The sequence below is a fragment of the Apis mellifera genome, linkage group LG6 (assembly GCF_003254395.2).
Source record: "Apis mellifera strain DH4 linkage group LG6, Amel_HAv3.1, whole genome shotgun sequence".
Taxonomy (NCBI): domain Eukaryota; kingdom Metazoa; phylum Arthropoda; class Insecta; order Hymenoptera; family Apidae; genus Apis; species Apis mellifera.
The window spans coordinates 854,013-880,450 of record NC_037643.1 but is presented as its reverse complement, the minus strand read 5'-3'; the positions used below and the strand labels follow the sequence as shown (position 1 = coordinate 880,450).

At 19.0% G+C, this 26,438-nt stretch overlaps 1 protein-coding gene across 6 annotated transcripts in view; it reads left to right on the top strand.

Annotated features, from left to right (window-relative positions):
* 5-ht7 (serotonin receptor 7) overlaps positions 1 to 26,438 on the top strand; it is a 398,906-nt gene that overhangs the window by 152,038 nt on the left and 220,430 nt on the right. For all 6 annotated transcript variants that reach the window (XM_026441119.1, NM_001077821.1, XM_026441115.1 and 3 more), the window contains 3 exon segments: positions 3 to 298; positions 2,760 to 3,003; positions 15,227 to 15,439. In XM_026441119.1, the coding sequence (XP_026296904.1) occupies positions 3 to 298; positions 2,760 to 3,003; positions 15,227 to 15,439 (753 nt within the window).

The following is a 26,438-nucleotide window of genomic DNA, read 5'->3' as shown; positions in this document are numbered from 1 at the left end:
AGGCAATACTTATCGCCTTGGTGCTCGGCAGTATCATCGTCGGGACTGTGATCGGCAACATTCTGGTTTGCGTCGCCGTATTCCTCGTTAGGAAGCTGCGAAGGCCTTGCAACTATCTCTTGGTTAGCCTTGCAGTTAGCGATCTCTGCGTCGCTCTTCTGGTAATGCCGATGGCCTTACTCTACGAGATTTCCGGTAATTGGTCCTTCGGTGCAATTATGTGCGATCTTTGGGTTAGCTTCGACGTGCTCAGTTGCACGGCTAGCATCCTGAATCTCTGCATGATCTCTGTGGACCGGTGAGTAGTCTCCATCCAGAAATTTCCTACGAAAATTGAATTTTGAGAATGATCGTAATTTCAATAAAGTAAATTGTTTTAATTGAAAAATCAAATTTCAAATTATTATAATTAATGGGATTAATGGATCGTTTGATGCGATTATAATAATTTTTTTTAATTTTATGGATATTAATGTTATATAAGATACATAGTTATATAAATATATTGAAAGAAATAAAATACATTCTTGAATTAATTTTTCTTTTTTTTTCATTCTTACTAGTTTATTTCTGTAAATATTAATTTTATGTCCATAAAAGAAATATTATTCAACTTTTTATATTATTATATTTATTATATTATTAATTATTTTCATTTGTTTGTTATTTTCACTCTATTAAAATTTTAAATTTATAAAAAAAATTCATTGTTATAAAGAAAAGATAATAAATATTAAAAAATTTTAAAAATTCATCATTTTTATACGTATTATATATATATTATAATTCGAATATAATTTATTCTAATTTGTTACAATATAATCGAAAATGAAAATAAAAATAAAATTATTTAAAAAGATTATAATTAACTATTTGATAGTAATTAATATAATATTTTCCACAAAATTATTTACTTGTAATTTATTCTTTTATTATTATAATAAAAGTATCAAAATATAACAAGAATTTATAAATTATTTTTTCTTTTGTTTTTATTATTATAGAATTTGAATAATTTTAAAAATTATTATAAAAATTGATATTTTTTTCTTTTTTTTTTATAAAAAAAAATATTTAAAACTTTTCATATAATCGAATTGCTTCGAAAATGGTTCACGAAAAAAAGCACAGAGTTCTGAACTAGAATTATATTTTAGAAAAATACAGTAAAAGGTATTGTTTGATCGTATAAACAATCGCTTCGAAGAACGAACAAAAACTAAACTACAAGTTTCTGGTTCTAAGTATCATATTCTAATGCAGAGTTTTATTAAACTAGAAATACAGAAAATAAACAATTCCACACATATATTTTCTTTACACTTGATACATATTTATGAGCTTGTAATAATGCATGAGGAAAAATTACGCGAAGACAAATAAATAGAACATAGGAATTTACAGTAAAAAAAATGAAAATTGTATAATTATTTTCTAATAATAAAAAGAATTTACTTCTAATTTTTCACATTTACTGTGCAAATAATAATTTTTGTAAAATTAATTTTCGAGATCACGAGCTTTGAATTTTTGTTTATTTTTTTAAACATATTTTTTACTTTTTTACTTTTTTAACACTTATCTTTATTAATCTTTATTAATATGTCAATTATGGTACTTTTTCTTCAATCTTATTAAATAAATATTGTTAAACAAATTTAATAATATTTTTAAATAAATATATAATAATGATTCATTATAAATGAACAAATTAAGAATTATACGATACTTATACGATGATATATTGTAATTGATTCAATAAGGATTGTGGATATTTTCGATCATATGCAAACATTAATGAAATCCTAAGTTTGAAATCATTACTAAACTTAATATTTAATTAATTGTATATTAAAAATTCATAAGAATTTGAAGAAATATCATTTTTTTATGATAAATATAATTATTAACTGATAAAAACTTTTTACTGAATTTTTTTAAATTTGCACGTATTTTTGTCAAATTAATACTTATATATATCATGTTTATGTAACTTTTATGATTATCTACTGGGATTGAATATGAGCCTTTATCAAAGTATCAAAACATATCTATAAGTGAACATTATCTTCATTTCTCAATTGTTTACATAAAACATGACATTTGATATTTCTTAAATAATGTCTAAAAAAATATTTATAAAAATAATAAATAATAAAGCATAAACAATAAATAATAAACAAATTTTTAAATAAATTTTCAATATATAAATAGAAATAATATTTTATTTTTCTTTTAATAAATAATTTATTCAATTATAGAATTATGATTAACTAAAACTTAAAAAAAAATATCGTCCATGAGAGATTTCTAGACTTCTAAAGACGTAATTAGATATAATTTTGTGAATGAATCATTAACAGCAATATTAAGTATCGAACATATAATACTCATACATGACCAAAAAATATATATATTATTATTTTTTATTCCAAATTTCTTCGTTCTAAATTTCTTCGTTAAAAATAAACATTATTTATTACAAAATGTTTCATTAAAAATTAATAAATAAATAATATTTAATTTTTAAATAATTTATTATATTTCAAAAATATTTTTCTTATTAATGCAAATCTTAAATATGATATAAACTTAAATATTACTATAAAAAGTTTTTTAATATTAGAATTCATGAAAAGAAAAAAGAATTTTATTCTTATGTTTTATTCCATTCTAATATACATCTTATATTTATTCCGCTTCATCAAAGTGAATATCATCAAAAACATTGCGAACACTGGTTTATCTTTCTGACATAGATTCTGTGCCATAACGAAGCCGTTGAAATACGGGGTGAAAAGGACGCCACGAAGAATGATCGTCTATGTCAGCCTTGTTTGGCTAGGGGCAGCCTGCATTAGTCTGCCACCATTGTTGATTATGGGAAATGAGCACACTTATTCTGAAACTGGACCATCCCATTGCGTTGTTTGCCAGAATTTCTTCTACCAGATTTACGCCACGCTTGGGAGTTTCTATATACCTTTATTCGTGATGATTCAGGTAAGATATCGTCTACTTTACATCTATATGGGTATACTTAGTAAAAATGATACAATTTATGAAAGTATCTTAGTATATTTTAGTTGTTTATAGTTAGAGATCATTTTCAATTATAAATTACAATATTTTGTAATTATAATGTTTTGATTATTTATGATTTGTTTTAGTTATTAAATATCTTGATATAAAAAATAGTTTATAAATAAGTTACAAATATTTGAACACTTTCTTAAAAATTTATTTAAGCTAAAAATTTTGATTTTAATGACAATTCATATTATGAATTGTATAGAAAGTTTTTATATTTTTTTAATATATTTTTATCTGGGAATTTTTTCGAATATCTTATATTTTTTTTACATCTTATATTAATTATAAGTATAATAACATTTTTAAAAAATTAAGATGCATATTTTTATTGTCAATAATTTTATTTACAAGTGAACTAAGTGTTTGTAAGAATATGTATGAATATGTTATTTTTTTAAATTTCTTACTTGTTATTTTTTTATTATTTTCTTATTTTATTACTTTTATAATTTTATTATTTTCCTATTTTATTACTTAATTATTTATTTATTAATCATCTTTAAATTTATATATTTATATATTTTGATTAACTTTTTTATTTTTTTTAGTAAGTTATTACTTATAATAACTATACTTATTACTATTCTTATATTTTTCTTATAATAGATATTATTATTAATTTTTTTGTTCATCTTTGCTATTTTATTTCTTTTCTTTTTTATTTCATTATTTTTAATAAAGAATAAATTCTTGGATAAATTCCCATTTATCATTTAATTTTAATTATATATATATCAATATATATCTAACTTTGTCATTCGACATAATAATTTATTAAGTTAAAAATGATATGAAAATGCATATCAATCACAACGTCTAATAAAATTTGATTTTTCTATATCAATACGTATTTATGTCATTAATAATTTAAAGCAATAGAAATATTCATTTTTTGGTAAGAATTTAATTGTATTTTGAATTGTATTTAAATATTAAATCTTTAATATTTTTCTATTTTTTAATGCATGAAAGATAATATTTATATTGATATATAAATTTTATTAATTTATTAACATATTAATTTATTAACATATATTGTTTTTATTTTAATTAATTGATAATTGCAAAAGACTTTCGTTGAATTATTTATATATTATTTGGAATTTTATGAAATTTAAAAATTTTTTTTTTATATATATTTTATATTTTTTTAATTATTTCAAAAAGCGTCATATATTTCGCTTCTATAGCATTTGAAAACATTATTAATTTTTGTTTCTTTGACATTCTTTGACATTGAGTTAATTGATCCATTTGTTATTGTTATAATGATATTTATATATGAATAATAATTTTAAACCATAAATTTGATCTCTGAAATTTTAAACAAACCTTCATAAATGTATTCATAAATGGATTTAAATGTATATTTGTTATTTCGTACATATATACCATTCCATATTTCATCAATTATTTAACATATTATAAAACATATTTCGTTAATTTTAATTATTCTTATATATTGTTTAGTAAAAGTTAAATCTAATTGTTTGTAAGATATATTATTTTATTTATGAGTATAGTTTGTTCTTCATTATTTCTTTTTCTTTTATTATTTAAAACATTAAGATATATATTATTCTTTTAATTTAAGAGTCTTATATTTTAATTTTTTTATAACTTTCTTTTAATTATTTTTAATTTAAATTTTAATTTTCCATTCCAAATTGTTTTATTAAGCTTTTTACATAATTTTTCTAATTTAGTTTCATGAATTCCATTGATCTATTTCTTTTGAAATTTTGATTCTTAATGTATTGTCAATTAATTTTACATTTTTCATTTTAAATTTGTTTTGCAACATTTCTTCTTTTTAATTTCGTTTAATGCTTTCATGTTCCTCAATGTTATTAATAAATCATCAACTTATATAATTATGATTATTTTTTCATTCTTTTCTTTTTGTATATGAACGTAAAATGCATATTTGTTTACATCTCATAGATATTATTATTATTCGTTGTTTTGTACCATTGTCTAACTATGTTTAAAGTAATTTCAATGATTTATTTAATAAACAAACTTTATTTTTATATTCTTCATCCAAATAATTAATTATTTTATATAAAATTGCTTCGATATTTTTTTATATAGATAACATACCATAATTATATTCATTTGATGAATATATAATTTTTCTTCCACATATGCAATTAAAAATATTCGAAATAATCATTTCAATTTTTTGCACAGATGCAAAGATTTTATCGTAATTAATTCCTTTTCGTTGTTCGTATCCATGTAACTAACTTTATCGTGCATCTTTCTATGCTTATTTTTTTTATATTTAATTTTCTCATTTCGTATATAGTTTCTTTATTTTTATAACGATTTACCAACTTTCAAGTTTTACTTTCAATAAATTTACCTCATATTCAAATTTCATGGCGACTAATTATAAATTTTTATCTTTTCATTTTAATATATATTTAGTTTAAGCGTTTAATATCGTTTGCTAGATTTGCAATACTATGAAATAATTTTCTCGATTTAGTTGGTCTGTTTTTAATTCTTAATTTTTTTTAATCTCTCATTTTTTTTTTTTTTATGTATTCTCTGCTTACATCATTTTTATCATCCAATCCATCGAAATTTTTTTGTTCTGGATCATATATTCTATTCTATTTTGAATTTTTTGTTTCTATTACTCTTTTTATGTTTTAGAGTTATTAATTGTTAGTTTGTAGCTTATTAAATTTTATATTACGCTTTTAATGTTTATATTGATGCTTTGTATTTTTAATTCTTCAAAAAAAACAAATATGTCTTTGTTTTTAGTTTAGTTTAGTATTAATTTTGATTCCCAAGCTCCATAAATGATATGTTTTAGATTCTTCAGAATAATATTAATTGTATTAATATGTATAATTCTTCAAAATAATCTATTAATATAACTCTAATAATTTATTATATCTAATTTCTTCTACTACATTTCGTCTAGGTTATTAAATTTTTCTCCTGTGTTATATATGTGACTAGTTACAAATATTATTTTGAAAATTTTATTGACTCAATATTTAAGATAATAAGCATTGCATTTTTTATATTTTTATGTTTCATTATTTCTTAAAATTACTTTTGTGATTTCAATTTGCTTATATTTTTGCTTTCTACATCTGAAAAGTTATTTATTATTTTATATGTAGTATATATATATATATAATTTAAATCTAAATTGAATTGGATTTAAAAGATGTAAAAATTATCATATTGAAATAAAAAGAAATTGAATAATATTATTAATAATAATTCATTCAAAACTTGAATTTCTGTTTTTTCTAATTCTTTTATATTATTTGTGAAAATATTAATATAGTGTGTCATGTTTTGATTTAGTTTTCTTTTTATTTAAAAATTTGTTTTCTTATCGAACTTTTTGATTCTTACATTTTCTCCAATAAATTCTAAAATTCTTTCCAAATTTTATTTTTCAATATCTATCTATATATTAATTCGATCATGGAAATAAATAGAATTATTAATACTTTTTCATTCTTGAAAATTCGATCCTATTTTCATTTATTTAAGAATTCGTAATTTTATAATATAATATATATTATATACTAAAAATTTAACTAAAAAGTACGCGAAAATATGCATCGATTAATAGATCATTTTACAAAACCGATTTATAATAAAAAGAAAAAAAAAATAACTCTATAAAAATTTATAGAGATTTTTTATAATTTAAGCATAAAATATTTATAATAATTTAATAAATATATCATATTTATATATAAAATTTTATTTTTAAACAGAATTTAATAGTTATTTTCTGAATAAAAGAAATGTTTAACATTTTTAAATTTTTTATTTATATGCACCATTATTTAATAAAAAATATTTCAAATATTTCGTAACTATTCTGAAAAATAGAAAATTTTCAATAAACAAATTCAATGATTACATCAAAATCATATTATTTACTGAATAGATATACATATATAAACAAGCGAATTCCAATTTCATCATGTTTGAAAATGCTAATGTTCAAATGCAATAAATTGTAATTGAAGAAATTCTCTATACTATTCTCAATACATTATCCAAACATTAGTATTATGAAATTCAGAGATTAAATCGTAGATTTTTTTAAAACATTTTTAATTAGAAGTCTAAAATGGAATTTATCGGAACTTGAGAAGTTCGTTCCTAAATTCGAATTTAAAAGCATTCTGGATTCTCGAGGCAATTCTAATTTCAATTATTCTTCAAGAAAATCGGAAAGCTTTAAGATATTAAGAGAAATAATTTATAAAGGATTTAACTTACCTAATTTTGTACGATCGTATTTCGTTGATTAAACTTTCTTATGTTTCTATTTTAAAATAAAAAATAAATTCTATTTTAAAATAAAATAAAAAAATAATGAACAAGATAATAATCAATAATAATTATTAAATAAAATAAAAACTTTTGGCAATATATATTTCAGGATATAGCATTTTTGTTTCAAAAAAACATAACAAATTGATTTTATTAAATTAATCGAGATAATGATAATATGTAGCAGTTAAAGCATCGTAAAGATTTAATAACATATGGATAATGAAAAAATTAATCATTTTAATCTAATAAAATTAATTAGTATATTCAAAAATGAATTAAAATAATAAATGTCTAAGAAACAAAGGAAATAATAATTATAATTTCTTACTTACATTAACTTGAAGTCGAGCTATAAATCAATTTTCATTCTCATTCAAGATAATATCAAGATAATATTAAAAGTTATTAAATTATAGTAGTTTACTTATAAATCTTTCTTACTCATAAAAGGAAAAAAGCTTTTATTAAAAATAAAAATTGTACGAAAATTAATAGATATACTTAAATATACACATAATAATCTTTTCGTTATCAATGATAATTAATTTAGTTATTAAGAATATTTTAGTATATATATAATAATACATATATTATAGTACATATATAATTTTAATCAATGAAAAATATGAATCATTTTAAATAATATATATTCATTATGAAATTATATTTTATATATATATATATATATATATATATATATATATATATATATATATATATATATATTATTAAATAATACATTTAATACAATTAGCAATTATAATAATAATTATATAAAATATATATATATATAAATTTATAGAGATTTTTATATATATTTTATAATAATATTATATGTAATATTTAAATTATAATTATACATAAATATTTATATTAAATTATTTAAGAAAATTATACTAATTTATCCTGAACAATATTATAAGCGTATATAAAAATCTATATAAGTATATATCTATATAAGAGTATATATAAAAATCAATTTCCAAAATTCGAGTTTTTAAGAATAATTCAAAAAATTGTTGAAGAAAAATTAAATGCTGTAATGTATATCAAACAAAGTATATCAAAAGAGAATATTAAAAAATATTAACAATTTTTAATATTTTTTAATTTGTATTGATCATGTTTATTTAAAAAAATACAGCAATTATTATTATGCATTTTTTTATTATAAAAATATTGATACTTCTTATATTAGCTGATGCATTAGTAAATATTTTATTTTTTTTATTGATCAATGATATGAATAATTGATAAAGTATTGAACAATAATAACGATTATCGATCCTACAATTCGAATAATGTTAAAAATAGTATTTTTCATAATTTTTACTTTTTAATTTAAACTCATATTTTTATATAATTGTATAAACTTCATTAATTTCATTTTCTTTATTTTTGAATAATAGTATAGGGATAGATTATTATTATCATTATTATCATATTAACAAAATCATAGGGATAGATTATTATTATTGTTATTAATCGTTTATCAATCGTTCATTGATCACTCTATTAATTTTTGACTATATTAATGTCAGTTGACGAAAAATATGTGTATCTGTTATTTTTAATATTTTGAGTTTTTGAGTTTTTCAAAATCTATAAAATTCGTAATTTTTAATAATTATGCAGAAATTATCCATTGATTTCAATAAAATAATGATTTTGAAATAAATATGTTATCTGAGCTATAATATTTTATAGCTTAGTTTCAGCTATAGTTTCGGAAATATTTGCAAAACATTTTCTATCATAAATAATCGCTTGATAGTTGTTCATATATAATCTAATTATAAATCTTATTAATAATAATAATATTTACCATTTTGTTATGTAAACAAACTTCTTGCAATTTTTGAATTTGACAAAAAACATAAACTAATATTTCTTATTATGAAACATATTGTATTGGATATATAGTGTAATTTTTTAAAACAAAAATGATTTTGATAATTAAATTTTTTTAATATAATGAAAATATATATATTTCCTCTACATTTATAGTCTATATATACTTTCCTCTATAATTAGCTTTCAATTTTTCAATTCTATTAATGATATTATTTATTATTTTTAAGTTAAATTATATATAACAAAATCAAGATCAAGCAGTATTAATATGTATAATATGTATAAAGAAATTGTTCAAAATTATGATTTTGACAATGATTTCAAAAGCATTAAAATTGACGAGGAGTCTTCTTTTTTGCATAATTACTATTTTCTTGTTAATCACAATTAATCATACTTAAGTAAAAATAAAATAAAATTTGTTAATAATTATGACAGACAAATTTTTCTTATTTTTTAAAAAATTGGCTGTATTTGTTACTTTTTATAAAAAAAGTTTTATTAATACTATGATAATATTATTGTTTTATTTTCATTAATTTATCTCATAGAACTTGCTTAAATAGTTTTCCATTATAGTGCAAATTAGGCAATTATTCAACATCATAAATTTATAGGTTCCTTAGTGTATTTTCGGACTATACATTGCTCACGACAATATTACGTATATCTAATTGGAATTATCATCGACAATATTATGTAACAATTATTTATAAAAGAATTCGTTTGCAATTAGAATCGTTTTCGTTGATTAAACAATAAAAAATACAGACTGAAATAATTGATTTTCTTGATTTTTTGAAGAAGAGATAGAATAATAGAATAGAATAATAATATGAAATTAATGAAACAAATAAAATATAATTTTAATTATTAAAATAAAATATAGTACTCAAATAATGTCAATAATTTTATCTAATCTATCTAATCTTAAATGGTTCAATAATAAAATGATTTTTTTTATGTATGTTGTAATTAATAAATATTCATTATATAACGAAATAATATTGTAATATCAGTAAAAATTTTCATAAAAACATTTTGATTTTTGGTAGAAAATAAGGAAAAAATATATATTATATATTTTAAATATATAATTAAAATATAATTATATATAATTATATTAAATATAAAAATATATATAAATAATAATAAATATAAAAATTATATTTATTAAAAATATATAAAAAAATGTTTCTTTTTTATATTTATTGTAATATTATTATTGTAATATATTTATTTAAATATAAATAATAAAGTATAATAAGTAATATTAATTAATAATATAATAATATAAAAATAAAATTTTCACTATTTAATTATTTTTATAATTAAATAGTATATTAGTATATACTTATAATAATATATTAATTTATATAATTATTTTTAATATTTAATAAATATTTTTATTTTTAATATATTTTAAATTTTAAAAATAATATGCACAGTCTATCATTATAATAATTTTTAACTATAATTTTTTATTTCGTTCCTATTTATATATAATCAATTATAGAAATCTTTATGTATCTTACGCAAGTTTAATTAATAAATTATTGTTAAAACCAACAATAATTCTACTTTATATAAAATATTGTATGTGAAAATATTATTTTGAGAAAATGAAATAAATTCTTAAAAAAGTTTCCATATTATTTTTGTTTCTTCAAATATAATTTCATGATAATACGAAAAAGAATAAAATTTTAAAATATATATTATATAATATATTATTAATATATATATAAGTATATATTATAATATAAATATAAACATTATTAAACATATTAAAATATATTAAAATATATATAAACATATTAAACATATTTAAATATATTGAAATATAATTATATAAATATAATATAAATATATAAATATATAATATATTATATTAATAGAACGTCAATTATTTGAATTAATTAGTACTTTAAAAAATCGTATTGTTCAGATAATTAAACATTTCATAGAATGAAGCATATGTATATTATACTTATGTAATTTATAACTATAAGAATTACATCAATAAAAGAATACTACTGCTATAATTTAAAAAAATTAAAATTTAATATATATTATGTAAAATATATAATTTATATATGTAATAAGTAAAAATTATAATAATTAAAAATTAATAAGTAATTATTATATTATTATACTAATTTAAAAAGATGATGGAAATAATAACGATGCAATATGGCAACAATAATTTGCATAATTGACACTCAAATATTCAAATGCTCTATTAACCTATTGTAAAAAATATTTCAAAATAAAGTTCTATTCAAAACATGAGAAATGATCAAATTTAAAATTTATTTGACATATTTAAAGAAATTTTCCATCGAAAATATTGCTATATATTTGTATATTATATATAATTCATTATATATATATTTTTTATATACAAATAAATTTTCATTAAAATTAGATTTTTTAAGATAGATAAATTTTTGTAAAATTATGAATAAGATTTTTATTTATATTTTTTAATATTTACATATAAATTACATATAAATTAAGAAGTATAAATTGTTTTAAATTTTTTTTTAAATTCAATAGTAAAAAAAAATTCTAAAAAAAAAATTTCTAAAAAAATTATCTTTTATGTCTATTCAAATATCATTAGCTCGGGTCACATTGTCAACCAAATTAAAATGACTTTCAATCGTTTAATTGGTCGTTCAAACTTGATCGATGAAATTTTGTTTGCCTGATGTAAACACAATTACACGCACTAACGATGAAGGAGTTAAATATATCAATTTAACATTTCTTATTTTATTTACTGTTTTAACATACCATATAAACTTTTGAAAATTGTTATGCTATTGAATTAGTACGCTATTGAAATCTATCAAATTTCGTTTTGAACGATTATGAGGATCGTTAATATCTCCAGTTTCTCATCGATCAAATGGCAGAATTAACTTTCGACTAAAATTGATTAAACATCTAGCAAATATACTCCAGAATATAATTGGCAGAAACACAATCGTAACGAATACGAAAAATAAACAGTCGTATATATTCTTGTAGTACCGAGATACTGAGTGTTACACATCGATTGATATAATAATTAGATACTGTAAAACATTGTTACCGCATAGTTGTATTACCATTTGCAGGTTTCATTAATGCAATAAAATGTGACATATTTGTTATGATAATATGATAGCAATTTTATATTGAGAAATCTTATTTAAAAAAAACATTATTTTTTCAATTAAAAAATTTTTTGCTTGATTGATAAAAAAGAATATTGTAAATTAATTAATATTGATTAGAATTCTTTAAAATGTAAATAGATAAATAAAAATTTAGATTATAATAGTTACTCAATTTGTGTTTTTAATCATATCGATTAAATAATTTAGAAAAGCCAATAATAATAAAAATAAATTAACAAATTAATTAATTTTTAAATTAATTTAGAAATTATAAAAAAATAATTTTTTAGCTATATAATAGAATTGACTTCTATATTTTTAATTATATTCATAAAAATTTGAATTTGCATAAATATTCATAATCTATTTATTATTATCATATATTAAAAATATTTTTTTAAGAATAGTTATATATCAAAATATTTATATAATAATTATATAATAATATCTTATATTTTGATCAATGTTTTACTTTATAAATTTTATCATTATTTCTACCATTTTTTACCATTTTCTTAAAAATATTTTCGCAATAAAACAATAATCTTAAAACAAACACGAATAATTTTATCTTTCTATTCCTTATTTCTAATTTTCTATTCATTTCACATCGAAAAAAAATTTTTGATTTTATCTTGTAAATTGATTAATTTCGATTCTAATCTGTAATTAGAATATTATACTTGTTATTCCATACAATTCTTTTAACAAAAGTTGATGACATTTTTTTTACTTCATCAATTTTCCAAAAAACAATATTCTGTTTTGAAGTAATCTAATGATAAATAAATTTATTTCTAAAATAAATTGTTAAAGACAAGACCAAGACTTGTAAAGCGGTTAAAGTTTCGATTTTATTTTCAACAGTTCGAGTATTTTTAATAATCTAGCAATAATCTAATTTACGAGCGAAGAATACAGTTCTTTAATGCTTTCTAGATCCTCAATCTAAACAGAGATATAGCAGCAATGACTACTTCACACTTATGCGTCTAATAAGTACGCGACTTGCAATAGATCACTGTGAAAACGAGCATAAGGATGACGCTATGATGCGACTCCGCGAAGGATTTCTTTGAAACTATGCTTTAACGCGACTATTAATTCCTCTAATTCTCTTTTAATTTGCGTTTTCACAGAAAATAATGATTGAAGGAAAAACTAAAGTCTGAGATAATTTTCTACTTCAATCAAAATAGAATAGAATACAAAGGGCGAAGAAATAGAATTCAGTAATAATATAATTTACAGTATATTCAGAATATAATTAGAATCATTACAATCATCAATCACCCGCAAACAATTAAAGTAAGCCATCATTTGTTCATTCAAAACTTATAATACAAACGATCTAATAGTGGGTGCTCATCAAATAATATTCGAACATATAATAACATTCGAATAACATTCGAATAATAATATATAATATCAGGCATCCCAATATTCGAAGTCATTCAATTTAGATTTTAATATTGATAATTCGTTAATCAGAATTCAAATTTTTGATAGCTATGATTAATTGTTTTGAATCAATAGAATTAAAGGTATACACATCTTTAATCTCATTTGATAATCAAAGAATAATAATCAGAATTTGGTTAATTTTTATTATCGATTTGCAATTAATATCCATTTAACTTAAACATAAATAATATAAAAATTTCATCCTTGTAAATAAAAACAAAAAAATAAATATTTGTTTTAAATTTTGGAACAAATCGGAGATTTCTAAAAGAAATTTAAATTTTCATTAAAAAAATTTTTGCATTAATTTAAAAAAATATAATTCAATAATAATAAACTGATAATAATTCAATAATAATCAACTGATCGGAGAAATAAAATAATTTTCTTACTTTCATCTTTTATTTTTTTAGTATATGATTTTTAATTGATCTTTTTTAATAATCATACAAATATTAGATAAAAAAAAATAAGTGATATAATGCTTAACTTCATAGAAGATTTCAAAGTAAATAAGATAGACATATATGTATTTTTGCAAATTATAATAATTTAAAACTTAATTATAATATATATTAAATATAAAATTTAATTATAATATTAAATTGAAACATTGATATAAATTAATTATAAATATTAATAACTAATATGTATAATTGATAAATAGTTTAAAATAATTGATAAGCTACAGGATATAAGCAACGAATTTATTTGAAGCGATAATTGAATTAGTAATTAATTTAATGAGAGAAAAAAAATGACTAATTGGAACATTTATTTCCATATAATATGGATTGAATTTTTATTTTAACTCAATCTATTTGTCATAAGAAAATTCCTAAATTAAAAAAAGCTTAAATTAGCGAAAATTTTTAAATATTATGGTATCGCTAATATATGAATTTTATTATATAAAAATGCAATTATTTTTCATATTATTAAATGATACAATTGAAGTTATATTGCATTGTATGACATTACAGATATTTAATTCGAGATACTATATTGGTTAGCGAGACAAGACTATCATATCTTCTTTTTTTTTTTTTAAAAGTATTGTAAACATAGTTTGAACTATCTAGAATCCTCATAATTTACCAAGATATAAAAACATATAATGAAAACAAGAATATTTTTTTAAAAAAATAATTTTAAAAATAAATTTTCAAATTTTATTAAAATTCAAAAAGCTAAAATATAAAAAATGATCAGATTCTTTCAATTCGAGACATAAGTTTTCATAAGATGTGATCACAATTCTTTGTCAATGTCTCACTAATTAACAAACAAAATGTGGATTCATATATTCTCTGTTTCAGGTATACTACAAAATATTCTGCGCGGCGCGTAGGATAGTTCTGGAAGAAAGAAGAGCGCAGAGCCATTTGGAAGCACATTGTTACTTTGATATAGAGCCAACAGTGCAACAGCATCAGCCAGTGACTGTGAATCGTCAATTAAATTCCGATGTGCAGCCAGGACATGGTAGTCCGCCCGTAAAGCAACATCGAAGTTCGAGCGCCTCGACCACGGTGAGTAGCAATATTAATTTTAATTGATGAATCTCGCTCTTTCTTTATTTATGATCTTTTTAAAGGCTATTGATTAAATCATGGCCAATTCGCCGTTTGTATCTCTTAATCACAAATTAATATCAATGTATGCTTATATACACATCATTCTATTCAATATAGGTTAAATACGATGTTATTTTTACAACGATAAAATATTTTATTTACTTGTTTTTCTCGTTTAACAATTAGAATTTTCTATAACAAGAGTTTTTTATACTACGAGAAAAAAATAATTAATTGTTAATTAATTGATTGTAGTTTTAAATATACAATCTTGAAATCACTATGTGATATATGAAACTTAAAAATTTGAAAAAAGGAATATTAAATTATGTAATATAGAAGAATTTTTTTCAAATCCTCTTTTAACATTTAAACTTTTGATATCTGTATTAATTCTTAGAAATGGAACATAGCACATAGTGACGTTTAAATATAATAAACTACTGAAAAAAATTTAACATTGATCTTTTATTTGACTCACAGTTGTTTCTTTTAAATTAAATTTAAATAAATCGTAAAAGTTAAATAAATCATAAAAGTCACTTGTCCAGATAAGCATTTTGATTCTATCGAGATAGCGGATAATAAAATAGGAACTATTGTATCAATTTAAATAAAAAAAATTCAATACAATTCAAGGTTAAGTTTTGATTGAACCGATTAAGAAATAAGATTCTTAATAAAATTTAAAAATAATTTTTATTTCTATATGAAGATAAATATAAAAAGAATTCTACTATATGGTTAACTTTTTATATATTCATAATATTTCAATATCGACTATTATTAAAATAAAAAATTATTCCTCATATATTTGAATATTTGAATATATGTTATATTCAAATATATATATATATACACGTGAAATATTCGTATATTCATATATGCTATAAAATGCTATAAATGCATATGTATATGTGCAATTGTATTCATCGTTTAAAATATCCAGATATATAATGCTACTAAATCATAATCAACATTACCGACATACGATATTATATACATCGAGACTTTAGTAATTAGTGGAGAAACACGTTAAATATCTGAAAACATATAATAGATATTGACAGAAATTCTAAATATATGATGAAAAATAATGTTTGGAATATATATATCTATATCAAGTAATAGATATCAAGTAATATAAATATGTAATAAATACATATATAGTGAATAATTTTCGATAAAAAATTTTGTTATAAATATTAATAAATAAATATTAATTTTAATCTTTTATTAGTTTTAAAAGTATTGTGCAGTAACGATTGCAACATTTTATCTTATTCTTATTTTTTATTTTACTTAGATATTATTTACGTATTTGTTAATTATGATTTAATGATATTAGATAAATGATAATATTAATAGATAATATTTTTCTATAAGAATTTTTGTTATAATAAGTTTCTACATAATTGCAAAATATTACTATCTATCGATTTGAATATTGATAATTTTTATCGAAATAAATTTCATCGAATTTATATTATTATACAATAATCTTATCTTATAAAATTATCAATTAATTTTGATAAAATAATCGTTTAAAAAAAATCTCTAATACATTCAAATTTACTATACAATAATTCCGCAAAATAATCGCTATTACGAATATTTCATGAAAATATTTCATAAGAACGAATATTGATAAGATGGCAATCAATTGTTATCACTCTCTCTTCATATATCGTGACTACTGAATTTCATTATTTTACATTCAATGTAAAAGAGTATCGAAACTCGCTCCAGAATGGCGATTACGCGGTTATCATGATGCACGCGAGCATAATAATCATCGAAAACGTGCAATTTTACCAATCTACCAGTGGAACATCGCGCGTGTTGGAAAACAAAAGAGTTGAATTTTCGAATCTCTACTGGACACACGCAATCGTATGTTTGTCGACGATTTAATGAGCGACGATTTCGCGATTCTCCGCCGCAAATTAGGTAGACAAACTTTCCGCGCGAATCTGTGTAGCTGCAGGCAAAATAACACCGATAAACTATTCCCGTTTCACATTTCAACACTGTTTAACAATCGCGATTTTGCGAGTTGTGAAGTTTATAAGTGGGATTTATATAGGTAAATCACCAATAGAAATCACTGGAAAATTTGATTTAAGTCAATGAATGAAGAGAAACTTGAAAATGTTAAGAAAATTTGTTTGTTTTTGGTTGAAAATTGTATAAGTATGATTTTGTTTTCTTTTCAAAATATTACAAAATTTGGTAAAATTTTTTAGAATTTTATGAAGATTTTCATTTTCAAAAAATAGATTTAAAAATTATAAGTTATTGTATATATTTTGATATTTTAATTTATTTTATTTTTATTCTTTCCAGTTTTAAAATTATAAAAAAGTAATCTTTTATAATATTTAATTTTTTATATAATAATTTTATACAATATTTTTACAATAAAGCAACATTGTTTTGCTGAAACTTTTATTGAGTTTTTTTTCTACAATTTTTTTTTAACAGTCTGGATTAATGATTATTAACAATTCTTTTGCAATAACATTTTGTTAATTATATCATGAAATCGAATCGAAAATTTGATAAAATAATATTATTCGAATATATACTTAAAATAAAATTTTAATTAAATAATCTTCATATAAAATTAAATTATATGGTAATAAGTGATAATTGTTTATCAAAATAAATGATTTATTCAAAGAAATTAATAAATAAAAACATGCTTCTATCATTTTAATATTTAGAATTCATTTTTCAAATCATCCAAAATTATTTCATATTTTTATAAATAATAAACAAATACAATAACTTATAATTGTACAATAGTTAATATTTTTATCTATTATTTTTATTCGTGTAATAAGCATAATTCATATTTATTTATTCATGATTATGTTACGTTTTATTATATCATTATATCGAGTCAAATTCATCTTTGAAATTAAGGAGTTAATTACAAAAATATTTTAGTAAACTATGAGTTAAATTAAATTATTGAATTTATTAATTTTATTAAATATAATATATGTTTAAACTAAAATTATTATGAGAACTAAAATTGATGACAATTTGCTAACATTCATACATCATGGCATTTTTAGAATTTATTATTATGTGCCATAAACTAATTTATAAGTAATAAAATTTATGTTGTAGATAGTTTTTTATTTAATTTTTTCTAATTATAAGTTAATATTTTTAAATATCACATTCTATTATATTTATTTTATGTTTTATCTTATCTATTTTCATTCAAAGTTTATCCTTATTAAAAATAATTTTTGTAAATTTTCCAAAAGTGCATTTATATTATTTCTATATTTAAATAAATTTTATTATTTTTATTTTTTTTTATTAAATTTGAAATATATTGATAAGACCAAAATCAAGATTAATTTGTAAAAATTTGTAAAGCGGCTAGACAGTTTGAATTTTATTTTTAATGCTCCAATATTATCAATAGTTTAGCAATTTATGAGCAGGTTTCCTAACATTTTTTTAATATCAATCGAGATATAGCGATGGCCACTTCACATTTGTACATCTAATCCCTTGCATGAGGATCATCATATAAGCGATCATAAAGATCGTGATTCGTGCATTGCGGCGCGAATCCGCAAAGACCCATCTTTTGATATTATCCTCCAATGCAACTTTACATTTTCATGAAAAATAATGATGAAAGAAAGTATATAAGTATATATAAGTCTTCCAAATCAAATAGAATTCATCATAGATACATCAGAGTACAATTAAAATCAAATCAACATTATCATCAATTACAACATTATCATCAATTAGTCGCAAATAATTAGAATAAATCATCATTCGTTTATTCTAAACTTATAATAAAAGCAATTATACAATTGTATAGGTATAATCATAGGTAGTTTTTTAAATACCATCAATTAAGACAATTTTGCTAAATTCAAGCTAAATTTTAACATATATATAAATAATATTTATAGATATTTATAGATAAATTTATGAAGTATAATTACAATGTAACAAGTTTTAAACAGTTAAAATTTTATTAAAATATAATCAACTATTACAAATTTCCTTAGATAAAGAATAATTATTTTAACATAAGGTAATGTCCATTTATTATAGTGTAGATATAACTAAGTTACAATGAGAATATATATTTTATTAATGTGTTTAATATTAATTAGAAATATTTAAATACCTATTATACAATAAGTTATGATAAAATTATTATCATTCTAAAACCAAATTTTCAATTAAAATTTTCAATAAATTTTTTCAAATGTTACTTTTAATATGTAATATTATATTGAATTCAGATTTTATATAAAGTTTATTTCAAATTATTCATTTTATATTTCAATAAATATTTATTAAATATTAAATATTATTTATTATTAAATATTAATTAAATAAATATTAAATAATAATTATTAAATATTTATTAATAATATATATATAAAAGTAAAAAGAATTTTAGTCATTACTTTATTAATTAAAATTTTTTTAAAAAATAGAAATCTTTAATATTATTAATTTCTATTGATTTTATAAAAATCATTTTATACTTTTCATAATATAAAATACACCTTTTAATAATCTAAATATATATTTATCAAATTATAATTTTATTTATAATAATAAATTCTATCTATTCTATGTAATGCTTATAGAAATGGGAAATTTAATATTCTATATGAATGATTATATGAATTAATAAAATATAAATGTTTTATAATAAAAAATAATTTTAAAGATAATTTTTTCGAATAAAAATGTTATCTTTTTTGCAATAAATATAATTTATTACAATTTTAAAAAGATTGTCACAGTATAAAAAAATATTTACCGAAAATTTTCAGACACAACTAGATCTTTCTTGCATATTTTCTCTAATATATGGGATAAATAATCTCGGTCTCGAATATCTCTGTTACTTCTTCAAAATAAAAATAAAAATCATTATTTAGAAAAAATCATTATAAAGAACTTTTTAAAAATTTTTTTTTTAAATCATTATTTGTATGGAAGAAAATGTATAATTACAATTTTGTGAATAATAAATTTGTTAAAAAAATTTTTCTTTTATGTTTCAGATCGACAATTGTTATTTATTGTAACGTTATAAAAATTTCTATATTAAATTATTTAGATTGTGATTAAATTAAATGGCAAATACTATTAATTATTTTCTACGAATTCAATTTATTATATCTTAAACGTATTAATTTTTTTGTAATTTAATATTCAATTATTTAAAATATTATACAGTTCTAAATGTATTAGATAAATTCATTTATAAAATATACGAATAATATTTTTAAGAATTAAAATATGTAATTAAACCTATATGATTAAATATATATAACTAAATATTTAAAACTATGGCTCTTATAAATATATAATTGATTTAAATTACAATACAAAAATACATTGTTTAGCATAATTAATCAAAATCTCATTTATAATATTATTACTTATCTATAATAACTATAGAATTTAGATAAAAGAGGTAACAAATTCTAGAGATTAAAACACACGAAATTTGATATGCAAAAATAACGGTTGAGACTCACTTTTTAAATCAGAAATAATTTAAATTTATATAAATTTTTGCATACTAATATTCATCTTTAATTTTTAGAATCATCTTTTCTAATTATCTTACAGAATTATTATATTAAAATATTATCTTGATAGAATTTTCTATCTATTTTGTTGTTTCTGTATATCATATTTTGATATATATATATATTCATTTTAAAAAAATTTTTTTGATAAATTTTATTGTTATTTTTCTGGAATACTTTAGTATCTTTTTAATATCTTTAACATTAAAAATATTAAATTATTATAATAATATTAAAATAATATATTACAATAAATTATTATAATAATATATACAAAAAATTATTATAATATCATATAATATCATATCATATATATAATCTTTTAATATTATATTTTATATTCAAATTGAATTGATATATAAAAAGATTAATTTTATATTTTTTTTCATTTTATATTATTAGTATTAGAAAAAGAAATAGTTCGTTTCATACGTTAATTATATGTGAATATAATTATATTTATGATTTTTTTATATTAAAACTTATTACTACATAAAAACCAAAATTGAGAAATGCAAATGGGGAAAAGCAAAATGCTAACGTAAAGATGCTCGTTATTGTGGAATTCTTATGGAATACGCTATAAGTTTCTTTTTCTACATTTTCAGAATAATGTAGAAAATTCAGAGATATTCCAATTGTGACACTGATGAGTGCTTTTACGGATAAAATAGTTTACAAAGAAAAAACTATCGATTTTCTCGTTTCAGCTAAAAATTCTTGTATCGAAAACAATTTGGATTTTTTTTCAATTGTGAATATTGAAAAGACTTGTCTGTTAAAAAAAATGTTATACAAAATATTTGTTTTTTTTTTTTTGCTTTTTTATTAATGTGTTTGAAAAATGTCTATCCATATTTAAATAAAAATAATTATCCATATTTCATTTATATCAAATAATAAGAAGTAAAAAAGAAAGAAATTTATACATTCGTCATATATTTATACATATTTAAAAAAAAATTATTTTTATAAATATTTTTGAAAATATAAAAAATATAATAACTACTAAAATTAATAAAGTTTTAAAATATCAATATGAGACTTCATTTAAAGTTAAAATAAATTAAGTTAAAATTATTATAAAATTAAAAATCTATATATTTTCTTTTTTTTATCTCATATTAAATATAGGATTTCATATTAGAAAATATGCAAAATTAGGAAAAAAAAGATTAAATTAATTTAAAAATAATTTTAATATTTCATTTAAATAATAATAGAATTAATTCATAATATAAAGATTCGAAAAAATTAATAAAAAAAAGAAAAATTAATCAAATAATTTAGTTTTTATATAATTTAATGTAATATTATAATTATAATATAAATATAATTAACAATGTAATCTTGCATTAACAATATTCAATATTTTTATTTTATTTGCATAAAACTTAAAAATATTAATTAAATTTTTAAAATTACAAAACTGATTTAATAATGATGATAAAATTAATCATTATTTAATATTATTAATATATTAAATTTTTATAATATTATTAATGTTCTTAATTTTCATACATACAAAAATTTAAAAATTTTTTATCTTTTGTTTTCAAATGAAAAATAAAAAAGAAAAAAATATCATATAAAAATATTTTCATATAAAAAAAAAACATAGTTTACTTTAGCAACTGAGAAATATAAACTGTATATTTTTCTTCAATTCTTTGAGTTTTAAATCGAAAATAAAGAAATCTTTTATATAGTTTTTATATAAAAAAATCTTTTATACAATTATATAAATTAAAGTAATCTAAAAAATAATCTTACTATTACAAAATAAAGTTTTTCTTTTGTGAAGAAACGATAAATTTCCTGATCTTTAACGAAAATTTAAAGCTTAATAATTAGAACGATCTCAATCAGACACAAGTATTCGAATCGAAATTCCTCTCTGATTTTATTGCTTCCACTCTAGTATCCCATAATTCTGTTCTCCGAGTAAGAACTCCGTTGTCAGATTTCGTAATAAACGATTTCAAAATCTTTCTCTCGGAAATAACTCATAGACCGCTTGAAACAGAATCAGTGTTAAATTCAGAAAATCGAATAACAATCCTGAAGATCTTTATAATAGACGAATAATAAAAAAGGGAAAAACCAACCAGATAGGAAGGAATGAGAAATAATAAGAATGGGATAAAAGAAAATCGAGATATTCGGAATGTGCAAATCAATAATTCCATACTTTTTTGTAAAAATTTTGTATTAAATCATGATTTTAATAATACTTTTTATCTATCATGAAAACATTTGAATTAATGAAATGTCTTCTCGTATCCTTCCTTTTCTTAACTTAGAAATGTTTGATTCATTACGTATCGTTTCTATTTATCTTCATTTACGAGTATACATGGAACTTTAGATATATACAAAACAATATCTCTCATTTTATATATCCTATTTTTATTATTTCTAAGAATATAGAATAGAAAAAATATAGAAAAACTTTTTATACGATGCAGAAGGGTTTACAATGTAAAAATAATAATTTTTTTTGGAAATAGAAAATGTTAAATCATCTTTATATTCTTGAATTGTATATTATATTTTCCATTGTTAATAATAATAAAGAGGTTAGTCAAAGAGAAATTTAGTCAAATTTTCTGTCTTCTACGAAAAACTATTTAATATACCATACTATTGCTAAGAATATACATACTAAGAATTAATAAAAAAATAAATGACTATATATTATAACGAATGATGCTATATTGAAATTATTTAATTACTCAAATCTATACATTTCCATGACTGATAACAGTAAAGATTTTTTGTTTCATATTATTCATAATGTTCTGGTAGTATTTTTTTTTTTATACACATTATTTTTGTATTATATATCTAAATTTTATGTCTATGTGAATAAGCTGGATATAAAATAACGAAGTCAGAATGATTTCAATTGCATTGATGCAAATAGGAACCACTTTAAAAGTCTATTATAATATGAGGTTTATTATTTTATTTATTATTATAATATATAATTATTATAATATATAAGAGTTGAAAATATTTCTCATATAACAATAAATAAAGCAAATAAGTGATTCCATTTAGTTGATATAATCTTTATATTTATTTTATTTGGTATTAAAATTATTATATTAAAAATTATTTCTAATATTTTAAATGCAAAGAGAATTATAATTCTTTAGGATAATGATATTAATAATATATTAATTTTTCTTTTTATTTCTAATATTATTTTGTTTACTATCTATTAATCTATTTTATAATGTATATGAAAATACCAAATATATATATGTCAAATCACATTGAATAGATGATTCTCAGATGATTGCGAAAACAATATCATTTTTAAGAGAAAAATTTGGAAGATTCTTGTATATTGTATATTTATTAAAAACATTTCATGTGTCTTCAGACTTGAAACAGCTATACTAATTTCAATGATAGTCAGCATCATTTTATTTGAAAAGAATTATTACAAGCATTCGCGGATTCGTTTTTTGGAATTATGGATGGTGTAATCTTTCATTTTAATTCTAGGAATTTTCTTTAACTTGAAGTCAATTAGGAAGCTGATCCACGGTGTTATTGGTCGCTTGTATGCCCTAAGATCTGCAATCTCATAAAATATATATGGAGAAGATTTTAAAGGGCACGAACATTTTAATAGAATTTTTTCAAAATCAAAATTTTTTAAATCTTAGTACTTTTTCAATATCGGAATTTTTTAACCTCCTAACCTTTTGAACATCTTAGGACTTTACATCTTAGAATCTTCCAAACTCTTGAACGAACAGAACTTTTAGAACTTATGCATTCAGTGATAAACATAAATCTTGATTAGTATATGAATTTTGTTCATTATTGTTTTAAAATAGAACTTTATTAATAGCAAACTGTAATAAATTAATTTTATTACTATATATCATAGCTCTAAGAATAGGTTAAAATTGACAATATATTTATTATCAAATATAATATATATTCTTATATACATCTATATATATTCTTTAATATATTTTAATTTCGAAAGTATATATATATGTATCGAAGACAATTTTAGTCTTTGTGAGTGTGTAATTAATATACTTGTATATAGTATATAAAATTAATTTGAAAACATGCAATAATGAAAAAAAATTCTTTTATAATTTAAAAAATATTTTATAGTTTATACAATTTATTATATTAATTTATGTATTATAAATTATACATATAATTATCATGTAAAGATTCTTTTGAACTAATAAAATTCATATTAATTCTATTAACGATATGAATAAATATAAAATTGGCTGATATATATTGATAAAATATATATTTAATAATTAAATAATACTTAAGTATTGCTAGTAAATTTTATAATAAATTTTAATTATTGATTTATTAATTTTGTAAAAAAACAATTCATATTTTTTATATTTTACTAAAATTTTATTATCAATTGGCCATACTTATAAGTGTCAATACATCATATCTTATACTGCATAATATCACAATACTTCTATCTTTCAAATAGAAACTATATATATCTATGATTGATATTTCAAGGACGACTGTAAATATGTCAGTAGGGAATATAGATATCATACATCATTTGTAATAGACATATATTATATATAATATATTATCATGTATCAAAGATTCAGTATAGTAAAGCTATTTGGATTTCTGCCAATATCTCAACAGATGTGTAAGAAAATTCTTATGTATCTTTCAATGAATCTTAAATCTTATCAATATTCATATAGAACTATAAATATATATATATATATATATATATATATATATATATATATATATATATATATATATGGTGTATAATTCTTCAACATTTGTAAAATTAAACGTTTGGACGAATTATCGATAGTCAGCTTTATCATCATCCCTTTTCTCTCGCTTCTGTCGTACGAACGTATAACATCTTGGACTGATTTATGATGGTCCGATTGTCGTGCTCGATAATTGAAAAATTGAGAAGGCTTGGTTACGATGATTGTGACAGTTTGTCATAAGATGATTTATGAATGTTTGATGAATAAAATTTTCATTTCGGTGACTTATCATTTATATTCTAATTATAAAAAGAATTTATTATAAAAGAAAATTAATTATTGAATTGTCGAACTTTCCTTTTGAAATTATACTACAGGATTCTTCTTTCTAATTATGTTAAATAATGAAATAAAAATTTAATTCATAACACAAATAAATGAATATTGTATCTATTAAAGAATTAAATTTCATTTATTTTATTAATATTATTATAAAATTGAATAAAAGAAAATTAATAGAACTATAATTATTATATATAATTATTATATATAAAAAATATATTAATGGAATCATTCCTTTATAATGAAATATTAAAATTCTTT